The sequence below is a fragment of the Serinus canaria genome, chromosome 9, assembly GCF_022539315.1.
Source record: "Serinus canaria isolate serCan28SL12 chromosome 9, serCan2020, whole genome shotgun sequence".
NCBI classification, from domain to species: Eukaryota; Metazoa; Chordata; class Aves; order Passeriformes; family Fringillidae; genus Serinus; species Serinus canaria.
Window position 1 is genome coordinate 9,070,317 of NC_066323.1, and position 24,346 is coordinate 9,094,662.

General features: G+C 56.6%; 2 protein-coding genes and 1 long non-coding RNA gene across 6 annotated transcripts in view; 2 read left to right on the top strand and 1 right to left on the bottom strand.

Annotated features, from left to right (window-relative positions):
• Positions 1–2,234, top strand: part of PDE6D (phosphodiesterase 6D) — a 34,498-nt gene extending 32,264 nt beyond the window's left edge. Inside the window, exon 5 of the mRNA XM_009089111.4 lies at positions 1,602–2,234. Coding sequence (XP_009087359.1) covers positions 1,602–1,683 — 82 coding nt within the window. The 3' untranslated portion in view covers positions 1,684–2,234. The remainder of the gene's footprint in view (positions 1–1,601) is intronic.
• Positions 2,235–10,478: 8,244 nt separating this feature from the next.
• Positions 10,479–12,547, top strand: LOC127059903 (uncharacterized). Its single transcript, XR_007778253.1, has 2 exons — positions 10,479–10,573; positions 12,164–12,547. It is a non-coding gene; the product is annotated as an uncharacterized LOC127059903 (long non-coding RNA).
• Positions 12,461–21,442, bottom strand: PTMA (prothymosin alpha). Of its 4 annotated transcripts, none has more exons than XM_030227138.2 (5): positions 21,282–21,442; positions 17,125–17,196; positions 16,362–16,452; positions 13,768–13,841; positions 12,461–13,322 (listed from the first exon to the last, which is right to left on the bottom strand). In XM_030227138.2, exons 1-5 carry the CDS (start codon positions 21,324–21,326, stop codon positions 13,275–13,277), a joined length of 330 nt encoding a protein of 109 aa, XP_030082998.1. In that variant the 5' UTR covers positions 21,327–21,442; the 3' UTR covers positions 12,461–13,274. The 4 variants fall into 4 exon arrangements, with proteins under 4 accessions (XP_030082998.1, XP_030082999.1, XP_030082996.1 ...); XM_030227139.2 differs by having other exon boundaries at positions 16,362–16,449; positions 21,282–21,441; XM_030227136.2 differs by having other exon boundaries at positions 16,356–16,452; positions 21,282–21,439.
• Between the last annotated feature and the right edge of the window lie 2,904 nt (positions 21,443–24,346).

Below are 24,346 nucleotides of genomic sequence, written 5' to 3' on the forward strand. Positions count from 1 at the left end.
TGGGGGGATGAGGGAAAAGGCTCCTGGAGGGAGGCTCTTGGGAAGGGTAGCCATCCTTCCTGCAGTGCTGGATGGGTGCTGGCAAGCACACAAGGAGAGCACTGCCAGAAACAGAAGGGTTTGGGAACCCTGCTACCAACAAGAGGCAGACAGGGAGCAGCAAGGTCACTGAGTCCTCTGAAGATCTCCCTCTCCAGCATTTTCCCTCTCATTCCCTGTCTGGAGCAAAGCCAGTCGTACAGAGAAGGCACTGGGATGGGAGCTACCATCACTGATTCCCATTCACAGCACGTTTCAAAGAGAGAGGGCTTGGAGGAGAGCACCAGTGTTCCAATAGTGCTCCTGGCACAGCCTGCTCAGAACCTTGGAGGTGCTGCACACACCAGAGCTGGGCACTGTCAGTACTGGAGGAGCCAGATTTGGGAACCAGAATAAAGAAACCAAGACATCTGACAAGTTGCTTTTGATCATCTCAGGAATTCAAGATGTTTTCAGAACTGGGAGTTGAGAGTAGTTTTCAAATGACCTTGAGTATTTTCCAATGTCCCATTTGTTCCCTGAAGTATGTCCACTTGCAGTAGGGAGCCCAAATCTCTCTCTCCTATTTATAGAGGTATCCTAAAGTCATTCTTGAGGCTTTTCATTAGAATGCCCAAAGAAATCCAAAGGTGAATTTGTGGCCCAAAGAAGTCATCATTGTACAGCTGCCAAGATTTGGAGACCCCCTCATTTTCTAATATTCCCAAAGACTTCATGTTTGTCTTGGTGTTTCCAAACCAGGAGAGAATGGAGATGTGATCCTTGGTGCTAACCAAGGCACTGTGCATGAAGAGTTCCCAAGATGACCAATTATGAGGTTGAGGACATTCCCTGACATTTAAGTTCAAGTGTTGTCCACACCACAGCAAAACCTTACACTCTTAGCAGGTCCAGTGTTACAGACACCAAGAGCCACAGTGGAGGTAGAACTGCTGCTTTGCTTTTCAAGATCCAGTTTGTTTAAATAAGGTCAGATCACACCGCTAAGGTGTCCAGGTGTTGTAATGGTCCCAGAGTTCTAATTTTACTTTATCTCAGAAGTCAGCAAGTTAAATCCCCAGAGATTCTGTCACATCCAAATCCACATTTCCATTGCTGTTTGTGTGAAAGATGCTTGTGTCTTTGCATTTAAGCACTTCTTAAGGGAAATGACATATTGGTTGATGTAGCTTGCTCAGCACTAGAGGACAGAGAAGGAGAATTAAAAAAAGAATTCCCATTGGTTTTCACAATTCCTGCAGGAGACAGGAGCCTAAAGGTGCTGGGACTACTGGTTTATTTTTAGCAGTAGGAGTGAGCAGGAGTTTGCTGTCCGAGCACTCTGCAGCCTGAGCAGTACTGTGCTCAGACAGGGGAGGGATGGGGGGAACATTCCATACAGGAATGTGTTTGGGAGAGACCTGAGTCCTGACTGACCCTGACCAGGACAGTGCTCCAAACCAGAGAGATGAGGTTGTGGGGTGATCGGGGTGTGAGCCCAGGCTTGTGAGAACATGGAGAGGATCAATCACTGTCCATGCATCCTTCTAACACCTCTTCTTTCTCCTCCTTTCCTCCTGCAGTGGTAATGTTATTATAGAAACCAAATTCTATGATGACGATCTTCTCGTAAGCACTTCCAGAGTGAGACTTTTCTACGTTTGAGATGGGGCTTTTTGGAGCTGTTTTAGTTTTCCTCCATACAGTTCTTGGTGCAGAACCCCCCCGACTATCCAGTGGAAGACACTCCTGTAGGCAGTGACCCTGGGGACCAGCTCAGCGTGGGTTGTGACCTTTGCCCATCAGTTCTTTTGCTTTCTTCTCTGACAAGACCAGACCAAATCCTCAGAGACGGGGCCATCTGCTTAGTGATGCCCTCAGGAAGAGAGGCTGTCTCTGAACACAGGCAAACGATGGTCATGCAGAAACAATACTGTAAATTTATGTTAGTCTCATCCTTTCTACTTCTCTGGACCCTGGTATAATCTCCCATTTCCACTCACATCAAACGCTCAATGCTTTTATTTTGGGGTTAAGTTAACCTTTTCATTTTTCTCATGTTGTAGATTTTTATCCTTTCGCTGGATTTCTGTGTAACTGGTCCACACATCCTCTTACCCCAAACTTGTAAAATAGACTGTGATATCACCTAATGTAATTAAAACAAATTTCTCAATTAAAACATTCCTACCGTCCAAAGAAGGGAAGAAATGTCAGTTTTGTGTGTTTTCCTTTCTGTTACAAAATGTACCTCAGCAGGAACAAACTCCCATCACACAAGCCAGCAGCAGGACAGGGCTTTCCACTGCTCTGCCCTTTCCACAGCTCCCATCTCTGTGCTCTTCCTCCAACTGGCTACATCAGAAAGGTGTCCTGACTTCTCTGACCAAGGCTTCTTGGCCTCCCCTCTCTGTTGATCCCTTGGGGCCGATTGTCCCCTTGTCACCAGTTTCTCGAGCAGCACTGCACACTATTGTGCTTTTCCAAGTGCCTGGGGGCACTCAAGCCCCTCTGGAAAACCCATGTTCCCCTGAGCTTGCCAGCACCACTCCCGTGCTGGGCTGGGCTCCCTGGAGCTCCACTGGGGCTGCAGTTGCTGACACATACACTCCCCAGTGTGGAGGCTTCAGTGACACACAGCAGCACTTATTTCTGTGACCGATTTCTCCAGCCCTGCTGCCACTTTTCCCTGCAGTTTATAATCAGCTCTAGCATGTGGACATTGTGGGAAGGGGAATCTTCAGCTGCTGCTCCTGAACATCACAGGCAGCTGTGTAATCACTCAATGCCTTGGTCAACCTGCCCTGTTGCTGGGCTTGATATCCTCAGAGCCACAGGGAAATTAAAGGTATAATTTCACATCCTGGATTCAGCCACTGGGTGTGTGTGGGAGGGATACAGAGTAAATACTGTATAGGGGGTTTGAAGTTGGACCATTAATCCCCATTAGCAACGACAACAACTTTCTTACCAGACCTCACTGGATGGATCCCAGCCTGGAGTACCTGCAGGGCAGAGTCTTGTTAGCAGTGTGACCCACCCTAGGCCAGCCTTCAAACAGAGACACCAACCAAAACTGCAGCCAGCACCAACAACAGCCAGTGAGGGTGGGACCTCTGTCCAAGGGGAGACACAAAGGTATCCAAAAAGGAAAAGTGAAAAAGGCTGAAGTTCTTGAGAGCAGATGTCTGTGTGTTGTAGGGCAGACACCCTGCTAGACCCACACAGGAGGTGTCCAGCAGAGACAGGGAGCAGGCACCACCTCTGCCGAGCTCAGCTACAGCCAAGGACTGACCAAGAGCACAGGGACAGATGCTCCCAGTGGGTCTGAGTCTACCCTGCTGCCTTTTCCTTCTAAAGGCCAATCGTATCCTGGGCTACATCCAAAGCAGCACAGCCAGCAGGTCAAGGGAGATCATTCTCCTCCTCTACCCCACTCCCGTGAGACCTCACCTGAAGTGCTGCATCCAGCCCTGGGGTGTCAGTACAGGAAAGACATGGACCTGATGGAGGAGGTCCAGAGAAGGGCACAAAAATGATCAGAGGGAAGATAGGCTGAGACAGCTGTGGTTGCTCAGCCTGAAGAAGGCTCCAGAGAGATTTTTTGCAGCCTTCCAGTTCTTGTAGGAGCCTCTAAGAGATTGGAACAGACTTTTTAGTAGGGCCCATAGCTATAGGACAAGGGTGATGGCTTTAAAGGAGTGCCAATTTAGATTAGATACAAGGAAAGAATTTTTTAGGGTGAGGGTGGTGAAACACTGGAACACATTGCCCAGATCGGGTCAGATCAGTGGATCAGCACCTGACCTGGCTGGAGATGTCCCTGCTCATGGCAGGGGGTTGGACTAGGTGACCTTTAAAAGTCCTTTCCAACCCACATCATTCTGTGAGACAAACTGAATTCCCAGAGCCACTTAACCTCCCCGGTGCCTGCGGGCCGCGCTCCCTGCGGGGCCGCTCACGCTGGAGGCTCCGCGGGGCTTCAAGAGGTCACCGACACGCGTGGCTGAGGCTCCCGCCGGGTGAGCAGCCCTGGGAGAAGGTCCCGGAGGGACGTGAGGCCTGAGACGGCCCGGGGGGACCTCCGCAGCCCCTTCGCCCCGCGCCCGCCCTGCCCGGGCTGGCCCAGCTCGCCCGGTCGGAGCTGGTGGCCCCGCTATGATGGGTCACTGCCGCCCTCCAGTGGCTCCGTGGGGAATAGCCGGGAGCAGCTCACCCGCTCCTGGTCCCGTCCCGAGCCGCCTCTCGCAGAACGCGCCCGCTGCCAACATCTGCCTCCCTGAGGCACCGCAGGAGCAAAAGGCCGGGCCCTAGGGCAGGGGTGACACTGGGGTCTGAGCAGCCACCACCCAAAACCCAGGCAAAGGGCCCCGGGGAGCTCAGAGCAGGAGCCCGTTCTTGGCCCAGGCAGCTGCGGGTACCCTTCCTTCCCTGTGGGGCTGATGGGATTCGGGAGCCCTGGGAGAAGGGGCAGGAGACATAGGCATGTCCTATTCCCAGGGCCCAAGCATGGCACAGTCAGATCTTGGCTCCCTTGCATAGGACAGCAAAGTTGCCAGTGAAGGGAAAAGCGGGGCTGGAAAGTGAGAGAGGGGGGTAGAAGGTCAGGGGTGAATGGGTCACCACTGCCACCAACCATCCATGTTCCTGTGGCAGTTCTGGCTGCAACCTGACTGCACCCTCATGCCACTCCCTGCAAAGTCTGGGGATCACAAGTGAGTGCAAGGACTAACACAGTGATTCCCCTTCTTACTTACCAAGTAAGCTCCCACCTGGAACTTCACAGGCTTGGCAGGCATCTCTGGGCCACCAAGCTGCCCCCAGCCAGGTCCATGCCCAGGGCTCTGCATGAGGGAAAAGCTCCATGGTGGAAGAGAGGCAACTTTGGCAAGGACCTGGCTAAGGCCCCTGGGGAGCCTCTCACTAGGCAGGGCCTTGCCCAAAGCTCAGGCCACACACAAACCCCTGGCTCACTTGGAGCTGCTGCCTCCAGGTGCCTGCTGGAGCCTTCGGCAGGCATCAGGACGGCCAAGCAGCACTGGGGAGAAGGGAGAAGAGCCGGCCGGGGGTGGCAGCCACCGCTGCGGTGACTCCCAGCCGGCAGCCGCCACCTTCCCAGCCCATTGCTTGCAGCTGGGGTGTTCGGCCTCGATAGCACGGGGGGCATTTGTTCCTGCGAGAGTCTTGGGGCAGGGAACGCGCTCGGGAAGCTGCACCCTGCCAGCTGGAAAGTCACCACAGGGGTCTCGTCCCCCACCTCGGGAGGGCCGTGAGCCGCCCTGGCAGCCTTGGAAACCCTGCAGTGAGAGCAGAGCCTGGCACGCAGTCAGAGGCCATAGAGACACATCAGGAACAGGAGAGAGCTGTGCACAGCTCTGGGGGCTGGCACACAGAGACTTGGGTGAAGGTCCATCCTCACTACCCTCCAGCCATGTCTTGGGCTGGGAGCACTCCAAGCTGGGCTGTTGCACAGCAGCGAGACGGCAAGGAAGGAGGGTGATGCACAATAGCTTTTTGGCTTCACAGGAGCTGCCTGCATAGTTCATCACACATAAGGCTCCCTGAAGCATGGCTGATGGCAATGGAACTACCCTGTAATGGGCTGCAGGGCTGGATGTGGAGCAGGACCCTGCACTGGGTGTGAGAGACACTTCCCTGTGTGATTCCACGAAGGTGAGGGGAACAGGGCCGGCTCCTCCTCTCCTCGGCACACACCAGGCTCTCACATCCTTGGCCAGCAGGCCTCCAGGCTGTCACCTACACTGAGGGCTGCTGTGGGAACACTCCGATGCCCGCCAGCTTGGCAAAGCCACCGGGGCTGCCGCTGGCCCGTGCCCCAAATCTGCCCCACCCAATCAAGGCTCAGGTGGAGCGGCAGAGCCATCCTAATGTGGTTAATGAGCTGATTCATGAAAGTTGCTGCCGAACAAAAGGCGCACAAACAGCCCAGGGCCACGTTATGTTCGGTGTCTGCTTTGCTACTCTTACCTCCCCGCAGGTGCCAGTGGCCGGCGGGGAGGGAGGGCATGGGGACAGCGAGCACAGAGCGGTGGCAACGGGCAGCAACGGGGTCAGCAGCATTTCGTCCCATGTCACCCAGTGCCATGCAGTTGAGCAGCACTGGGAGGAGACAGGAGGCCCAGGAAGGTCTGAGCCCCCCTGCTCCTTTTTGGGGGGCACAGTTCCTGCCCCTGGGTTGCCAAATCAGAACAGGCAGAGCCCCAGGCACTCAACCACTCAGACACGGGGATTTCACTGCCAGGTGACTTCCATCTCTCCCCAAGGACAGGAGGAGGACAGCTGGAGCAAATACAGGATGCAAAACACCCTTTTTTCAGTCCAAGGTGTACAATTCCTCCTGCCCTAGGGAGCCTCTGCCCACCAGCAGAGGACCTGGCTGCAATCCCTGTTGGGCTCAGCAGCTGCCTTATCCCAGTGCAGGTCTGACATCCCCATCCACAGAAGTACTCCAAAAGAAGGGAAAACCATCACCACGGGCCCTTTGGAGGAGCATTCCATTCTCATGGCACCCAGCACTGAGCCAAAATCCTTCCTGCACTACCCCCCCCCCCACCAGAATCCTGCCTGCTCTCCCAGTACCTCAGTGCCAGGCAGGGTGTGGAGAGTGGCAGACACCCAGAAGGGGTGACAAGCTGAGACAAGCAGGTGACACAGAGCAAAGAGATGAGAGGACAGTGTAATGTTGCTGGGGTCCTGGTGTCCCCAAAGCCAGGCTGGAAAAGTCTGACATTGCCCCGAATGTGAGAAAGGGGAACAGTGGCAGGTTGTGGGAAGGGATCACACTCTCACCAGGTATGGAAGATGGGCCCCAAGAAACTGCTGGGGATGCAAGAGTGACGTTAAGGCCCTGAGGGTGAGGCACTGACAGAGCTGGAGCCACCTGGCTGATAGAGAAGCAAGTGTTCCAGGGAGAGGGCAGAGGCCCAATTTCCATGGGAGGAGGTGGCAAAACCAGCAGCTGAGGCCAGATACATTTGGCTTGGGAACTGGGAACGTCTGCGCCCCTCGAAGTTTCCCGGAATCCTTGCAGGAAATTCCCTGGCACAGAGCAGGAGCACGGGGGAGGCAGTTCCGGCTGCCCCGGGCCAGCAGCCACGCTGTGCCGCCTGTTCATCCCCATCACCACCAGCCTGGCTGGCTTTCCTGGCAGGTTGGCCTTGGCAGCACGACCCAGGACGGGGGACAGCCACGGCGTGTCCCCACGGCGCTGCCGCGGCTCTGGGGGCAGCGCTAGATGGTGCTGCGAGACAGCGCTGCCGCTGCTGCTGCCGCCGGGCTGCGCGGGCCGGGCCGGGCCGGGAGGGCGCTGCTGGCGGTCACCGCCTCGCCCGGGACCCGGGACAGCCACCGAGGGCCAGCTCGGGCCGACCCCACAGCAGACAGGGTGGCGGGTCACCCGGGATGGGACGTGCAACCAGCTGTGCCCCAGGAGAGGAGCGGCTCTGCCTCTGGGCTGGACATGGAGTTCCTCGGGCCAGCCCGGAGCTGGGATGATGTGTCCCTGCATCCCCACAGCACCGAGAGCTCCGTGCCTCACGCCTGCCCTCATTCCTCTTTCACCCATGTCCCTGCAAGCTGGGGATACACAAATCCCCAGCGCCGCAGCAAACAGACCGGTGGGGCTCCTCACCGCCACACACAGTCCCCTGCCCTTGCTGGGGACCTTCCAGCTCTGAGGGGTGCCCACGGCCATCCCACGGAACTGCACAGAGTGCAGGGAGCACCAGCTCCAGTCCCTGCTTGATGTCCCATGCTCATCTCTTGCCATGGCAGAGTCCCACAGTCCCACTCCTGCCTGCTGCTCACTTCCCCAGACACTGCTCCAGAGGTGCAGCTTTGTTCCACATGTAACGATCCCATCCTTGAGGGTTCTCCAAGAGCAAGGCAGATTGTGCTTTCTCAACCCCCAGCTTTTCCATTTGCACTGTGCTTTCTTAGAAAAGGAATGCAGGATCTTCTCCAGGTCCACACCTGCTCTCAAGGACAGCACTGGACACTTACTCCAAGGTCTCTTCCTGGCCCACACCCAGCACAGCACTGTGGAGTGGCCTCTGAGCCCAACAACACCTGCTTGACCACGACCCCTCCCTCTAGGGCTCCCCAGCCAGGAGCCACAGCCCCCAGCAGGGTTTGCAAAGCTGAGGGTCTCTCTCAGCCCTTCCTTCTGTTCTCCTGCCCTTTGGAGAGGACCAGCTCAGCCAGAGAAGATGAAGCAGCCGTGGGCACAAGGATGGACACAGGGTCTGCACAGGAGGAGCTCCAGGCAGCCCAGCTCTGCTCCCTCTCCAAGGCTCCCACCGCCAGAGGGGGAAAGGACTGAGGTGGTGGCCCCAAGAAGATCTGGCAGTGGGGACAAACATCCAGCTGGGTTTCAAAGCTCAAGGACCTCTACTGGGCTGGGGACAGCCAGGTCCCTCCAACAGCCACGTCAGGGCCCAGGGTCAGAGCTGCCCTGGCTCACTCAGAGGGACAGGCTGTGGGGACACAGCAGTCAGGGATGAGACAGGAATGAGATGTTCCACTTCTGCTCTTCAGCCTGGGCTGGTCTTTCCTGCCCACACCAGGCAGCTCTTGAGGCAAGTGCACAAACATTCCTGAACCACTTAGGAGGCACATACTTGGGTTGAGCCATGGCTGGCCACGGCCCTGGGCTTCCACAGCCGACTCCTGAGGGGTCTATTCCAATGGGACACCTCACATCCTGAGTCAGGCGGCAATTGCTCCACCACAGGAGCAAATCTTCATGTCTATTTTCAACAGCAACCACTCAAAATTGCATCTGTGTTTGTGAGCTTAAAGAATTACACCTGGAAGGCAGTTTCACTCATCAGTCTCTTAAGTTGATGCCAATTATTTGCCCAGACACAAATTGCAGCAGTAACCAACCCTAGCCTGTGTCTTGCTTGCAGTCCAAGCCCTGCATACCTCACAGGCAGGTTCTCCACTGAGCCCCCAAGGTGCTCCAAATTACGAGGGCTGTCAAGATGCAACAAGAAGTTTTGGATGAGGCTAACCAAAAGCTAGGTTAGCTGGTGCAGGACAACTAACCCACTATGGGCAGGTCAGGACTGGAGGCAGCTGTGCCAGGCCAGGCTCAGTCCAGTAGTCCACAGGGCATGGGCTCAGCCCCAATGGTTCTGCTGGCTGTGACCTCTGGCAGGACAGCTCCCCTGGAGTGATGTGCATCAGGCCAACCACATGGGAGTTGCTCTCAGTCCATCTGGTTGTTGAGCCACACAAAGGTGGCTTCAGCTGAGGTACAGACACAGCAGAATCCTTGGGAAGGGCTGCCCTTGGTTTAAGTAGCACACTGGCACAGCCTGGGTCCTTCCCAGCGCATACAAGGCTCTCCTGATGCTCCCTCCTGCAGCTCTCCCGATAGTTCCTGTGGGAGCTACCTCACCCATCTTCAGAGGTCAGCAGCGACCTGAGGACAGCTTCATCCACTTGCCCCCACAGTCTCTAGGAACAGTGTGATCAGCAGCTCAGCAGGATTCAGATCCTTCACGACACGTGGTGTCTGCAGGCGAGAGGGGCACTGGCACTTCTGCAGGTCACAGCTGAACGTGTGACCTGTGACACAGCTCTGAGTGAGGGCCCCAGCACCACTCCGTGCTTGAAGGCACACAATGGCTGCGAGCTCTTCACCTTCTGTCCTGTGGCATCAGCCCCCACCAGAGCCCAGCTCAGGCCTCCAGGCAGAGCTGGGACTCTGCAGCTCCCAGTGGGCAGACCCTGGCACAAGGCCAACCCTTCAGGAAGACCATCTCCAAGACCTTCACAGGCACCTTCAGCTGGTACAACTCCACCAAGCCTTCTCCTGCTGGGGGGACCTGCTGCTCCTGGCCCCTGTCCCAAGACATTACCCAGGTGAGCAGTCCTTCGAGCCTTTTGGATTCACTCAGCCCCTGTGGCACTGGGCACCAAAAAACCACCGTGCTCTACCTACATTCTCCAGGACCCTGCAGCTGGGAGCCTTTTCCAAAAGAAGCACCATCAAAAGGACCACACCTCCTCCATCCTAGGGTGACCCTGACTGCTAGGACAGCCTAAGAGCTGAAGGGCCTTTATAGCTCCTGGCAGGGTGGGTTGTGCCTGATTAGCTGGGCCAGAGGAAGGCAGCTGCTCCTGATTGGCTCAATGCAGTCCCCCTCGTGCTGTGATTGGTGGGCAGCTGCTGGAGGGGATGAGGCAGCAGCAGAGACAAGTGGCAGCACGTGGTTGGCTGAGGTATAGTGCCAGGTGGCAGCGCATGATTGGTCAGACCAGAGTGTTGCTTGGTCGTGATTGGTGGAGGCAGCATGAGGGAGGAAGGGCCAGGTGGCAGCACGGGATTGGCTAGTTAGCTGAGCTGCCACGTGGGGATTGGCTGGAGCTGGGATCCCTGCGAGGATCCATGCAAAGAGCTGTGCCTCAGCCCCCAGCCCTGGCACTGCCAGAGCACCCCCAGGGCCATGGGGTGGCAGGGGCAGCCAGAGCCTCTGGGACTGAGCCACGAGAGAGATGGGGTGCAGAAACACCAGGGCATGTGGAGGTGAGGAACTGGGGTTTGCCCTCTCCATCACTGCTGGCTGCAGGGCTCACTGCAGGCAGGTGTAGAGCAGGGGCTGGGGGTCACTCTGACCTGCCCCCTCACCCCTGTCTGCTCCATGCCCTTCCCAACATTGGTGTGCCCACCTGGGAGGCTGGGGGCAGCTTCCAGTTTTACCCCACACCAAAATGGACCCTATGACCCAAGACCACCAGGGTATTGTGGGACTGCAGCACAGACAAGTCCTTCTCTGCAAGGGGGACAGTAAGGCCACTGCTCCCCCACTGTTCCCCCTTCTCCAGCCCCTGGGCCCTCACACCAGCTTTGTGTGTGCTGAGTTTCAGAGCCACCTGGAGCCATCTCTTGTCTATACAGCTGCAGAAGCTTATTTGAATAATTTGTCTTGCAAATCTACAAGTACCAGCTTGAGTCTTGCACCGTGAGCACCCATCCCCTCATGATGCAGGAGCCACGCATGGGGCAGGGACAGGGGCAGCCGTGGTGAGGACACAAAGATGTGGATGCAACTCCCAGCACTGCACAACAAAGCCCCACCCAGCAGCACAGTGACACCAAGCAGCACCATTTGCCACTCTCAGAATGTCCCATCCCACGGGAGGACTGGCTAACCAAACCTAGCGCTGCCTCCAGCCCGGCCACACGCTCACTGCACAGCAGGGCTGGATGGGGCCTGTGCATGGAGGCAGTAAATCTGATAAGCTATCAGCCAGCACAACGATTCAGTGAATAATTAAGGTGTAAGTGCAGAGTAAGTGACCTGGCTGCTCCTGGGGAGCAGGAGAGGCTGTGACCCTTGCAGCCAGTGCATTAAATGCACATTGGTTCCTACTTTTTTTTAATAAAATATGAATCATATCCCAGCATCTGAGCACTAACTGCTGGGATTGCAGCGTGAGAGGAGGAAACGAGACCATCTGGTGAGGCTTTGGCACAGGCTGGATCAGCAGGGAAAGAGGACTCCCTGGAGCCAGAGCGAGGGTTTGGGAGCACAGATACAAAGCAGGTTCTTGCAAACGAACTCCACACACCTGGCAGAGCAGGCTGAGCTTTTCCAAGGTCCAACACCCTGGAGGAGGGAGGAAAAATGAGTTGGAGGAAGGTTAGGAGCAAAGCAGCAGAGGCTAAGGCTAAGTTAAGGCCATTTTTGTTTGTTAGAGCACACAGACAAACCTGAGCCTGTCTCCCTTGAGTCCCACTACCAAACTTTGAACTTGGCACCCTAGAAATTGCTGGGTGACCAGTTCAGGGTGGAGCATCCCCCAGGAGCAGTTCTGGCTGAATCCAATCCCTGCTGACACTGACTCCTGCCCCACTGCCAGCAACACTTAAGCCCCAAGAGAGGGAAGGCATTTACATGGCCTCAGCTCTCCCCACCCCACAACCAGGGGTCAATCACCTGCAGCAGATACTGCAAGGATGAATTTTGGGGATGAGTTTCTCATATCCACCACACAAGCCAAACAATCCCCAACAAATTTGGCTGCAGACAAAAATTGCTGAGCAAACGATATCCAGGCCCCCACACTCCCTGTCCATGTTTCCCAATCTAACCCATCCCTACCTCTTTGCCAGGGGCAGCCAGAGCATGCAGGATCATGCAGAGGCCATGCTGGGGACACTGGTGCAGCTCTCCACAGGAATACAGCCATGGAAAGACACTGCCTCCTCTACCACCACAGCCACAGGAGGACATCACAGCCCCCAGACCCTCCCCATCAACACTCTGCACTCCTCTCTCTCTTCCCAGCCCAAGTCCAAAGCAAAGAAAGAAAGGAGATAAAGAAGGGAAGAAAGAAATAAAAAACTAAAACAAATGAAAACTAAAACAAAAAGCAGCAGTTGGGAGGCAGCCTTGTTAGGACAACTCAGCAAAATAAAATTCCGGTTTATTGTTGGACAACATTGTTTCACACATACATCAAACAGGCCAAAAAAAAAAGAAAAAATAAAAATAAACAGCAACTTCATAGACAGAAAAAAAAAAGAAAACCTTTTTATCTTTGGCCTTGCCACCTCATACAAACCACGATCTATGGTACAGCTAAAGTACATACACAAAAAAAGTTACTGGAATGCTCAGAATAAGATTGTAATTTTTTTTTTTTTTTTTTGCATTTTTGTCTTTTTTAATTTTTTTTTTTACAAGGTTTTGTTTTATTCTCCTTTGAGATAATGGTTTGGGCCTGGTCACACCACAAGTAAAGTCAGAGATAGGTAACAAGAGAGATATACACTTCAAAGCCCCCCTTTTGGTCAATCCGAGATCACTTAAAAATGGCGGACCTCCTAACAATATGTACAAAAATATAAAATGTAAATAAAAAATACAAACAAATTCTCCTTTAAAGTACTTTTAAGAAAGAAAGCAGGGCCTTGAAGTTTTGGTGCTTGGGGGGGGAGAGGGTTTGTGGGGGAAGGGGGGTTTTTCTCTCCCCGCTAACGGGCGAATCATTTCCATGTTCGTTGAGTGGCAGCGCCGCGCCGGGGGGCGGGGATGGGGTTCACTCTACTTGGTGAGGATGACCACGGCGGAGGGGGGAGGAAGGGCTGTGTGAGGGAAAGGGGGCTGCAATGGGAGTCCCAAGGGGAGACCCAAGGGTGAAGAGGACGCGCTGGCCTTTTTTGTTGGTTTGTTTTCCTCCTTATTTAAAAAAAAAAAAAAAAAAAAAAAAAAAATTGCTGCCTAGTCATCTTCATCGGTTTTCTGCTTCTTGGGATCGACGTCGTCATCCTAGGGGGAAAGCAAAGCTGTCAGGAGAGGGGATGGGGACTGGGGGCAGGCAAGTCACCCCAAGGCAGGGAGTGAGGCAGGGGAGTTTAGGGTCCCTCTCCTGCCTCAGAGACAAGGTCTGAGCAGCACAGGTGTTTCCCTCCCTCAGGAAAAATCCTCTCTTCTCAGGGCATGCCCTTGAGTGCCCCCACCCAGGCCTGCCATGAGCATTCCAGGTCTCCCCAGCCCAGGGCCAGGGCTCGGCTGGGCAGGAGCAAGCACCCCCCTAACCAGGCCAGTGTATAAACAGAACTGGGCTGTGTCCCTGGAGAGACATGGGGAGCACACAGGCGAAGCATTCCAGCCCCAGAGTTAAGCCCGGCCCCTCTAGCCCCACTGACACTCTCCCCACTCCTAAGCCCTCTGGGGATATATATGGCTCTGAGGGGCTGCCTACTTTTCCCACCTCATCATCCTCAGCTGCCCGTTTGCCTGTGGCTCCCTCAGCTTCGTCGTCATCATCACCATCCTCTTCCTCACCTGCACGGAGTACAAAGGGAGGAAATGTGAGACCCTCTGGGAGAGTTCCAGTACCACAAACCTCCCCCTCTGGGTTTAATCCTGGCACACCCCCACACTGTGATGCCATGTTCCCACCTACCCAGGTGGCACAGACTCTGCTCAAGACAAGAGGTGACAGAGGACACTAGCTTTCTGGGCATCCCCCAAATGACCTAACCCACCAAAGGGAAAATAAGGATTGGCAGCCTGAAGTTGGATTCACACTGCATTTGAAACACAGACAGTCAGATGGCAAAACCACCACCAACCACAAGTGCCAAAATCATGGTAAAAATGGGGGGGGGAAAAGAGACGAAAAAACTCTTTTTAGTGGCTGCTCTGCCTAACCACTCCAGATTACTTCTGCTTCCCTTTGCAGCTATTAGTCCATCTTTAATGAGTTAAGAGAGCCAGAACGCATTAGTTGAGTCAGAACACTTTCTAATTATCAGAACAGCAAACAAATGCTTCCAACTTATCTTACAGCCAGCCAGGAGGATGAGCAGTGAGCTCTGGGCTTTGACCCACTTTGAGCTCAAATAGGCCAGTGGATCAGAACAACTGAGTCAATCACCTTTGGCCAGTTTTGGGGGCTTGGGGGCAAGCCCAGAGGCAGAACAGCTTCTCAGCTGCTGAGACAAGTCTCTTGTGTAACAGGAGACCGTACTATAACTTAGAGAGTTAAGGCCAGTAAGCTGGCTTTAAACCATCGCCGTGAGCCACACGTATGGACAGCCTGGACAGCCGGGGGGATTAAGGTCAGCCCATCCTCCCTTCTCCTCTCCTGACGTGTGCCCAGCTGCGGTGTGGCCCATGCAGCAGGAAGGGCCAAGATTAGCTCCCAGCAATGGATCAACACCCCAGCAGCCATCACATGCACTGGGCTGGCCGGCAGGTCAGGTGATAGTGCCAAGCTGATTGGGAGCATTTTTAGTTCTTTGAGCTGCTTTAAGCAAAGCAAATAATGAGATGGGATGGAGAGACGCGAGAGGAAAATATACCCTCAAGCTCTCCTCTGCTGTCAAACCCCAGGAGTTTGGCTGCAAGTCTTGGCTAAAAAAGCTGATGCAAGCTGGACTTGCTGCCTTTAAATCTCTCTCCTGCAGTGGTCAGGTGCAGCTCTCAGGCAGGGATTGCCCGAGGGCAGCAAGCATGGACAGAGCCCATGCCAGCAGAGCCTGTGCTGGATCCCCGCAAGGCATCGGCGTCTCCAGGCACCACGTGCCAAATCGTGCCTGTGTTCGGTGAGCTGGGAAGAGCAGGGCTGGCACTGCGGGACCAAAGCTCCCCCGAGTTTGTCACAGCAGTATCCAAGCAACACTTCCACCCCACACATGCGCCTGCAGCACACGCATCCTCCTCCTTGCTCCTGCCCGAGAGGAGCAGGAAGAGGCAAGTATGCCCCATCTCATCCACCCTAAAGTAAGGCTGGGGGTAAATGGGCTAAGGACAGCACACAGCATTGCTGCATCTGTCCTCAGGGGTTAAAACCACAAGTTAAAGAGGATCACAATTCCCAGTTGTTCCTAGTGAACCAATTCCTACTGAAGGGCACAGCAGGCTGCTCAGAGAGTGCTACCCCAAAGCAGGCGGCTTTCCCAGCTCACACTTTCAGAATAAGCACTGCTTTAATGGTCATTAATTTTCAGCCCTGTCCCCATCTCCCAAAACTAGCCAGCAGGTTAGTAGGTCAGCACGTAAACCAAAAATTCACAGGGGATTAACATAGTAAGAGATAATCAGGGGCCCTGAGTTCATCTCAGCATAACAAGAAAGGTTTTCTCCCAGCCTTAACAAGCGATAAAAATAAACAATGTTATTCATCCAAGCAGATCTTGGGAAAAAAATAATAGCAAGGGGGTGAGAAGTGATTTGGCAAGTCACTGCTGCCAAAACCCATTTCTAGGCTGGGTCAGGTCAGGAAGCAGCAGAGGGCAGGGAGACACAGGACACTGCAGCCATAGAAAGTTCAAAGCAAGCCTATCTACTCCAGTTGGAGGATCAGGTAAGAGCCACAGGCTCCTCTGCTTGTTTTCACACAGCATCCAGCCTGGGAAAGAGGGCTGCATGGGCCTCTCAGCAGGCTGACACACCCTCTGTGCCTGGGCCAAAGCATGGCTACCCAGGGCTATCCCTGTCCCAGTGGCCAGCGCTGGTGTCTGCAGGAGCAGCTGTGCTCACAGGAGTCAAGGGCAGATTTTACTACTCGCACGGAAGGGGTAATGCGCTTATTCAGCGCCGCGGTAAGGTGCCGTCTGGCCAGAGGGAGGGAGGAAGGAATCTGCCCTCAACCTGCTGGAAGGGATTCAAGGCTGACTTCACTCCCAGCAGCAGTGGCTCAGGCAAGCAAGGAAGGAGTGAGCCTGGCTGGCGGAAGCTCTCTGCCCACAGCCGCGAGGGGGAGATGCTGCTCTCTGCTCGCCTCCGCTTCCCGGGAGCCTGCTGTCCAGAGCAGGACACCGCTGTGGGACTAGGGTGGGGAAACAAAGTTACCATCACCCTCTTCCTCCTCGTCCTCTTCTTCACCACCTTCCTCCTCCTCTTCGTCTACTTCGTTGTCAGCCTCCTGCTCTCCGTTTTCCTCGTTCTCCTTGGCAAGACAAAACATCACTTAAAAAAAATGCACTGGGAAAGGGAGAAGGTGGAAAAGACATTCAGCACAAGTGAGTGTTCCCACCTTTCCTGCCGAAAGCAAAGCACCAGCCCACCGGAGCCCTGGGTGCACATCCTGCTTTCTGCCTGCCTCCACACAACCCAGACAGCCCAGGCACAAAGGATCAAGCCTACAGTAACTTGGGGCTGCAGCTTTGAGACAAAGCCTGAAACGGCTCTCATGCAACATTGAAATGTGGCACAGGAATTTTCCCCCAGCACCTCAAGAGGAAACCAACCAGTTCACTTATACATGATGTATTTCCCAGCTGAACTGGTTGTAACATTGTAAATCCTAGTGCATTTTAAATTTTTTTCTGCTTTATCCTTTCCTAGGGAAGGGTTGGTACTGGACAGCTTCACACAGCTGTCAGGGAGGGAATCCAAGCCCAGCCCTTCTCTTCTGCACACACATGAACAGCCCACAGGCTGGGAGTGTCTGAGTAACATGAAGCACCAAAGGCTGAAGGGCTTTGCAGGGCTCAGGACTGCCATTTACAGGGATCCCCTCTCAACAGCGCTAGGGACAAACTTGCAGCAAAAGCAAGAAGAGAAGAAAAAGGCATTGGTGTACAGACTGCCTCACCCAGCAGATTGCAGCCATACTCACAGCATTGCCGTTGGCTGGTGCATCTCTGCCATTTTCTGTTTCTTCAACAACTTCCTTCTTCTCTTTTAGATCCTGGAAGGAGCAGAAAAGCAGAGAAGTCATCCCGATTCCAGGTGTCTGGGTCAGAGAAGCTGCAGATCAGGTGTGAAAAACACAGTCTGAGAGCGAGAGCAGGCGCTGGTTTCTCTTCATACAGATCTGTTCTGTGATTTGGTCGCCACGTTCTGGCTCCTCCTTGGGAACGGGAAAACATGGGGGCGAATCTCAATCCGAGTCAGCCTTGCCAGAGCAGCCCTCTAAAAAAGAGACTGCTCTGTTTCACCTCTGAGCTCCCAAACAGACAGAGCTGGACGCCTGCATATATGCTCAACAGCAGCAGAGCTGGCTGATTGCCCATCTTAGCACAGTCCACGCAAGCTCCTGCAATGCCATGGAGAGCCGGCAGCCCTGTCCAAAGGATGGGCTCTGCCGTCCTGGGGCTGCAGGCATCCACGGCTGCTCAGTGCCTGCACAGCAGGAACAAATCCCAGAGACTCATTAGCAGAGGCTGTGGTCTCTGCCCTGCCTAGCAAAAATCATACAGCAAATATTACATGCCTGGTCTTTCTCACAGCAGCAGAGACGAGGCTCCAGCATCCAGCTCACAGCCTAAAGTGTAACAGGATGGGGTGGGGGAAGAAGTCTATTTTTACACTGCTCCAAGAGCCGTGCCTGGCTAGTTCGGTTCAAGCCTCCACTGCAAGCAGAGCGGGAGCTTGTGTGTTTTTGCTATTGATCACTGTCAAAATGTCATGCCAAGTCGCTCAGCAAACAGGCTGAAAGGATCCAACTTTATGTTCCCGCATTAAGAACACTTGGATTTAACACTGGCATCTCTGCTTGCATCCTCCTCCCCTTCTGTTCCTCCATCAACTGGAGCAAGATCCTTCAGCACAGTAAGTGCTACCCCAGCCAAGGAAAGCAGGGAGGCCCTTCCCTAGGGCCAGCAGCACAGCCACAGCCAGCTTCAGCAGCGACCATGAGGTATATAAAAGTTGCTGGAAGCTCCTGCTCCACTGCAGTGGCTTCTCCCCCTCCTGCCGGCCCTTTGCAGCTGCCGGTACCGCCCACGGAGAGCAAGCACTTTCACTCCCAGGAGCCACTGCCTCGTGGGAACACGGCAGGGAAGAGCATGGCCCTGCTAGTGTGATCACTGCTCCCTTTCTGGGAGGTCTTCTACCGCCCTGCAGACTGCACAAGGGAGGCAGCACAGGCGTTTTAGACCACCAGATTACTTAAATAGATGCCATTTCCAGAGGCACCCACAGACTGCCAGTGCACTGAGGAAACTGAGGACTTTTCCTAGAAGAAAGCTTTGAAGGGGAACAACACCTGTTGATCAAACCTCACCTAAGCAAACCAACCCAGGCGTCTGGAGTAAAACAAACACACAAGCTCCCTCCTCCTTTCACTGCTCACACACAAATCCCAGGCTGCCTCCTCCACACTGCCCAGTTCCATCACAGTTTTACACTATCAGTGGCTTCCACTGCCCTGTTCCCTAGAGACTGATGACAACCATTTGGCCTCTTACGCATCACTGGGCTACAGCTGCTGCATCACACCAGACACACAGGCACGAGGGCAACAAAGCAGGTCCCAAGTTAAACACAGAGCAAGACAAGCAGTCAGAATTTCCACCTCTCAATGTGCTCAACAGTTCTTTTTAAAACAAGTTGCTCACAAAAGGCAAGCAATTCTCCCAGTGAAGGAACAACTCATTCTTGGGCATTTCAGCTGGACAGATCTACAGACCTGACCTTTCCTGCATCAGTGAAAATGCTCTCAATTCAACCACCATCTCAATGCCAGGTCATGAAGTCTGTGGTAGCAACAGGGTTGCAGAGAGCATCATATTCCCCCTTTTCCTTTCCCAGTCCAACACAAACAGATATGCGCAGGAGCGTCCAGACCAAAGGCCAGTGCAGGCAGCAGGGCTGCTCTGGCGCGCCAAGACTGAGACACAGCCTCTAATTATAGGTGTGTCAGGGCTGTTTGTCTATGGAATGAATAGCAGCGGTGTAGAGCCACATACCACCGGCCCGGAAAGCTCTACCTTCTCCCCGGCCCTGCCCTCGGCAGGATCCCTGTAGGAAGCGGGGGAAATCAGGACCCGGGGACGACAGAGGCACCGCGGAAGCCTGCGCCTCCCGCCGGCAGGGGGCTCACCCGCGCCGCCACGCGCGCGGACGCCATTCAAACCGCGCGCCACTCTCCGCGTCCCGCTGATTGGCCGGCGGCCAGCGCGGCGCCCCGCGGGCTGCCGGGAGCTGTAGTCCCGGCGGGGGCGGCGCGGTGGACTCCGTCTCCCAGGGCCGCACGTGGTGGGCGCCCCGCGGCACCGGTCGGGGGCGGCGCCTGGGCGGGGCGGGAGCCCCCTCCCCCCTCATCCCCGCCTCCCGGGAGCGTTCCGGACGGCGAGGCGGGACGAGAGCGAGCGACCCTGGTGCCTCCGCGCTTCTCTGAGGTGTGGGGGGGTCACCTTGCCGCCGTGCGCGCCTCCGCCCGCCCTGCAGCGCGGACCCTTGTCCGCTCTCAGGAGGGTGAGTCAGATAGGAGGCCCCTTCCCGCACGCAGTAAAAAGGGCAGGGGAAGGTTAACAGCAAACTTGGCCCTGTTCCCCCGGGGAAGGATGGGGATCGACCCGCCTCGCCGCTTCCCGGCGGCGGGAGAGCCGGAGGCAGGGGGACCAAGCCGCGGACCCGGAACGGAGCCTGAGCAGGCGGGATGGGGGCATGGCTGCGGGAGCGGAAAACAGAAGTGAAATCGAAATCTGCCAGAAATGGCGTTTTGTTGGCTGTTTTTTATAAACCCTCCTCCCGGTCGGATTTTTTTCCCCTCTGGCCGCGCTTCCCCCGGGAGCGGCGCGACCCGGGGCCAGCCGGGGCGCAGGATGAGGAGGCCGCCGGGCACGTCCCCCACCGCCTTCCCACGCACTGGCCCGGGTCGGGTCCCCTCGCAACTTTTCCAGCGGTGGCCCCGGGCTCAACGGGGCGCACCGCGGCCGCTCGGGGAGCGCAGTCCCCCCGGGGGACGCTCCGCCGCGGCTCGCAGACAAAGGCGTGCGCCAGGAGCCGCAGCGGGGACTCCCGGGAGAGCTTCTCCCGGCTGGTACCGGCGCTCCCCAGCCGCTTCCTATCACCTCCAGCAGCGACTCGCAAAGTTATCCTGGTTGCGAGGAGCTCAGGTCAGGGCCGGCGCCCTCAGCCCCGCCAACCCAGCGCACTGGGGCACCTCCTGATGTGGGGGTGCCCCCATCGGGGTAACTCCAAAAATAACAAAAGCCCCCCCCAGGACAGCTCCGGATCACACCCTACTCCCCCTCACCTCCGAAATAGTAACTCCCAATACGGGGCAGTACCTAAACCGCAAATCCCCCCCCCGTCCTTCCGGGGGGTAACGCCGAAAAAACAACTGTGTGTCCCCCACACACACTCTCTCCAGGGGTAACACCGCCACAACAGACGCCCCTCCCGCATCAACCGGGCGCAACTCCGAAATAGCAACCACCCGCCCACCCCGCTTTTAGGCAGCAACTCCACAACAGACACTGCCCCCCCCACTCGTGCGTGTTCCGGAGCGCTTCCCCCCACATCCCCCCGCAGGGACGGGGCCGAGCGGAACACAAGTTTGACGGGGCTGTCAAGCTCCCGCACCGCGGATTGAATGAGCGAGCGCTGCCGGGTGCCGAGGCACCGCCGTGCGAGTACCCCCCCGGCTCCCCCAGCCCCTCCGCAGCGGGATGACCAGTTACTGTCCCAAGGAAAGGCGGGAGGGAGCGGGACGTGGAGCGGCGCGGCTCGGCAGCACCAGCAAAGGCGGCGAGCACGTTTCCCGCACACTGTAGACAAAGGAACGACGCTGGCAGCTCCGCACGGCGAGCGCAGCGGCACCGGCTCCGCACCGCACCGCGCCACCAACTTCCAATGCGAAGGACGGAGGGGGAAGGGGGAGAAACGAGGGGGGCGGGACGGGCAAGGAGGGGGGGAATAAAAAAAAAATTCGATGAAAAAAAACACAAAAGGAAAAAAAAAAGCCAGAAATCGCACGGAAAAAGAATTTAAAAGAGGGGGAGAAAAAAAGCCGCGGAGCAGGGCGCAAGGCGGCGGGTCGCTCACCTTGGCGGAGATTTCAGCGCTGGTGTCCACGGCCGCGTCGGACATGGCGGGGGCGTGCGGGGCTGTGTCGCGCGGGGCTGCGGCGGCGCGGGCGGGCGGGTAGAACAATGCCAAGATGGCTTTGCGCGAGCCAGTGGGAACTCACGCGGCGCCGCCGGCCCTCTTATAGAGCCGAGGGGCGGCGCGCGCGCTGCCCCGCGCCGCGCCCCATTGGCCGCGCGCGCCGCGGCCGCCGGGCGCCCATTGGCCGTGGTGCAAACAATGGGGCACGGCCGCTTAAAGGAGCCGGCGAGCGCCGCCACTGCGGTGATGAGTTGGGCCCGGTCTCAGCGCGGCGGGCGCGGAGGGGAGCAGAGCCACGCCCCCCCGTACTACCTCCGCCCCCGCCGCCTCCGCCCCGCCCCTCTCGCCGTGTGAGGCGGCGGGCGGGAGGGGGGGGAGCTCCCGCCGCGCCTGCGGAGGGGAAATAAGAAGAGTTAAAAATAAGAATAATAACAGTAATGCGGGACAACCGGCACTGCCCTCCCCCAGCCGCGTTCCCACGGGGCTGCCGGTGGTCTTGGGGCGGCCCTGTCCCTTCGATACCCTGCTAGCTCTCCTCGTTCCCTGTGTTTTCGGCGCCCCGCGGAAACTTTGGCCACAACAACCGTGGCTGCCCCTGGTGGGAGTGGGGAGGGGCAGCCCGCCCAGCCTGCCGCGCAGAAATGCGGGATTCCCACCCGTTTGCTTATTTTACAGTAAAAAAACGTACGGAAGCTGCTTCTACTTCCCCCCCCAACCTTCTGCGACTTCAGGGTTTGAAGCACACCAGGAGATTTACTATGCTCCCCATCCTCAGCTCCCCGTTATACACGGCCGTGCCCCTAGTGCCGCACCCGCGGGCACCACGACCGCATCTGTCCCCCCTCACACGGCAGGGTAACAGGGCACCGACGCAGCGAGTGAGGGGGTTCAGCCACACTCAAGATGGCGCCGAGAGCCCTTCGTGGGGCAACCACACGGTGTTACCATCCCCTGGGAGTCGCTCTGCTGCCCACAACGGCCCCAGGAGTGAGATAGAGCCTCGCGTGAATGGTCCCTCCTGCGGAAAGCGGGAATCAAGGGGTGAAGGGGTTGGAAAAACGCCCCTCCAGGCAGAGCACAGCGGGGCTGCCACACTCAACATGGCCGCCGGGCCAAGGCAGAACTTGTCCTCGGAGGGCGGGATATAGACATCGAACGATGTCGATTGGTCAGCAGCGCCAGGCGAACGCTGTACTGACGCTTTGCGGCTTCTTATAGGCTGAACCGCCTGTCTGTCTAGGGGGAAGTGGTTTTGAAAACCCGGAGGCGGTTCGGGGCGGAGCTGTGGAGCGGAGTTGACGCCAGTCGGTTGGGGGCCCGGGGTGGGGGCTGCTGAGGGCGGTGGCCGCTGATCCCGGCTACTAGGAGCCGCGCTGACCCGGGATTCTTCCCTCTACGCCTTTAGGAGAGCTGTGGAGAAACTGTGGTGGTCCCCACACCCCAGGCACCAGGCGTCGCGGCACGAGGCGTCATGGCGCCGGCGTCCGTTGCCCCATCCCCACACGCGCCCGGCGGCTGGACACAGAGACGGGGCCCCATTTGCAGGATAAAATGTCCCTCCCACTCAGCGCAGTAGCACAGCAAACAGACTGGCCTGTTCCTTGGCGCACCATGCAGCGCTTTTCTCCTCAGCCTCCGCGTCCTGCCCCTCGTGGGAGCAGCACTGGGGAGATGGTGGCGTGGGGACGGGGATCAGGGCCGCAGGGCTGAGGCGGGAGCGGGAAGCATCGGCACGGCCGAGACCTCACGGCGGCCGCTGACCCTTGGAGTGACCTCGTACCAGGGCCAGCCACCCCCTGCCCTAGCCGTCCCTTGGCCCCAGGGGCTGCGACCCCACCGGCAACTCTCACAGGCGCTGTCGACACAGCAGTGCCCCGAAGGCTCACGAAGGCCGGGCACCGCTGGCGTTTTGTCAGGACATTTTGGGACGATGGATTTCTCACGTTGGGAACTTTTGAGGATGATGGATTTCTCACGTCGGATGTCCCGTTCTGACCTGGTGGCGGGACTGGGCGGGAGCAGGGCGAGAGCTTCTCCATGCACGCAGGGGAAGGAGAGGGCTGTGGAAACCGGGATTTCTGGTTGCTTCTGGCTACGCCTCTCGCTTGGAGTGTTCGAGACAAGGGCAGCTGCTATTCCCGGAGACAGGACTCAGTGGGTTTGGGGCAGGTTGCTCGCAGTGCTGAAGGCAGGAGCGCCCTCTGCCACAGCCCAGCCGAGAGCTGGCGGCCGACGTGTCTCGAAATGTGTCCGAAAGAGGAAAGAAAAAAAAAAAAACATGCAAGCCCAGACCCCTCAAAAAATCACTTCTGCTATAACTTGTCTTTTATGCCTGCCTTCTGCTCAAGCTAGGGATGTTCCTTCGGGCTTGGGGTTCCCACGTTTCAGGAAGAGTTAAAAAAAGATAATGAGATGTGGGATATTTCTGGAAGAAAATTCGGAATTTAGGAATCCTCAAGGGACGGTCACACCAGGATCTCACAGAGGACAGGGGCGGGGGGTGGTGGTGGGAGGGCTGGAGATGAGATTAAAAAAAAATACCCAAGCCTGCAGTGGAAGCAAAACTGCCTTAAACCACTCCGCGTCGGAAATCCATGTATAGCCCTTGGTGCCGTCCCTCTGTGCAGCGGGATAACCGGCTGGCGAGTGTCTGTGAGTGTAAGGCAGGGAGAAGCAGGCTGAGCTCGGCGCTTTATGCCTCAGCAGTCCAAAAAGAAACAACAGGAACTGTTGCCTGTAAAAGGCAGCTGCTTCTTTACCTCTTCTCCACCCCTCCGGACTGCCGAAGGAGCGGCTCCTCAGGGAGCAGAGAGAAAAGAAGGAGGGTGGAAGGGGACTTTGCAAAAGTGCCCGACTATCGGGGGCAGAAGTTTCCAGGGCTGAGCTCTCTGCCTGGGACCTCGCTCCGTCTGCGGCAGGCGATTGCTTTGGCAAAGGAGCCGAGGTGCTGGAGGAGGAGGTAGGAGTTTTCCCTCCTCACCGGCCGTTTCCCTAGCTCAGCA

Excerpts from the sequence above, each read along its gene's own strand:
- PTMA (XM_030227136.2), bottom strand. The coding sequence starts at position 21,326 with ATGTCCGACGCGGCCGTGGACACCAGCGCTGAAATCTCCGCCAAG. Across the intron at positions 17,197-21,281 it reads GCGCTGAAATCTCCGCCAAG|GATCTAAAAGAGAAGAAGGA; the intron begins GTGAGCGACCCG and ends TGCTCCTTCCAG. Across the intron at positions 13,323-13,767 it reads GGGCAGCTGAGGATGATGAG|GATGACGACGTCGATCCCAA; the intron begins GTGGGAAAAGTA and ends CTTTCCCCCTAG.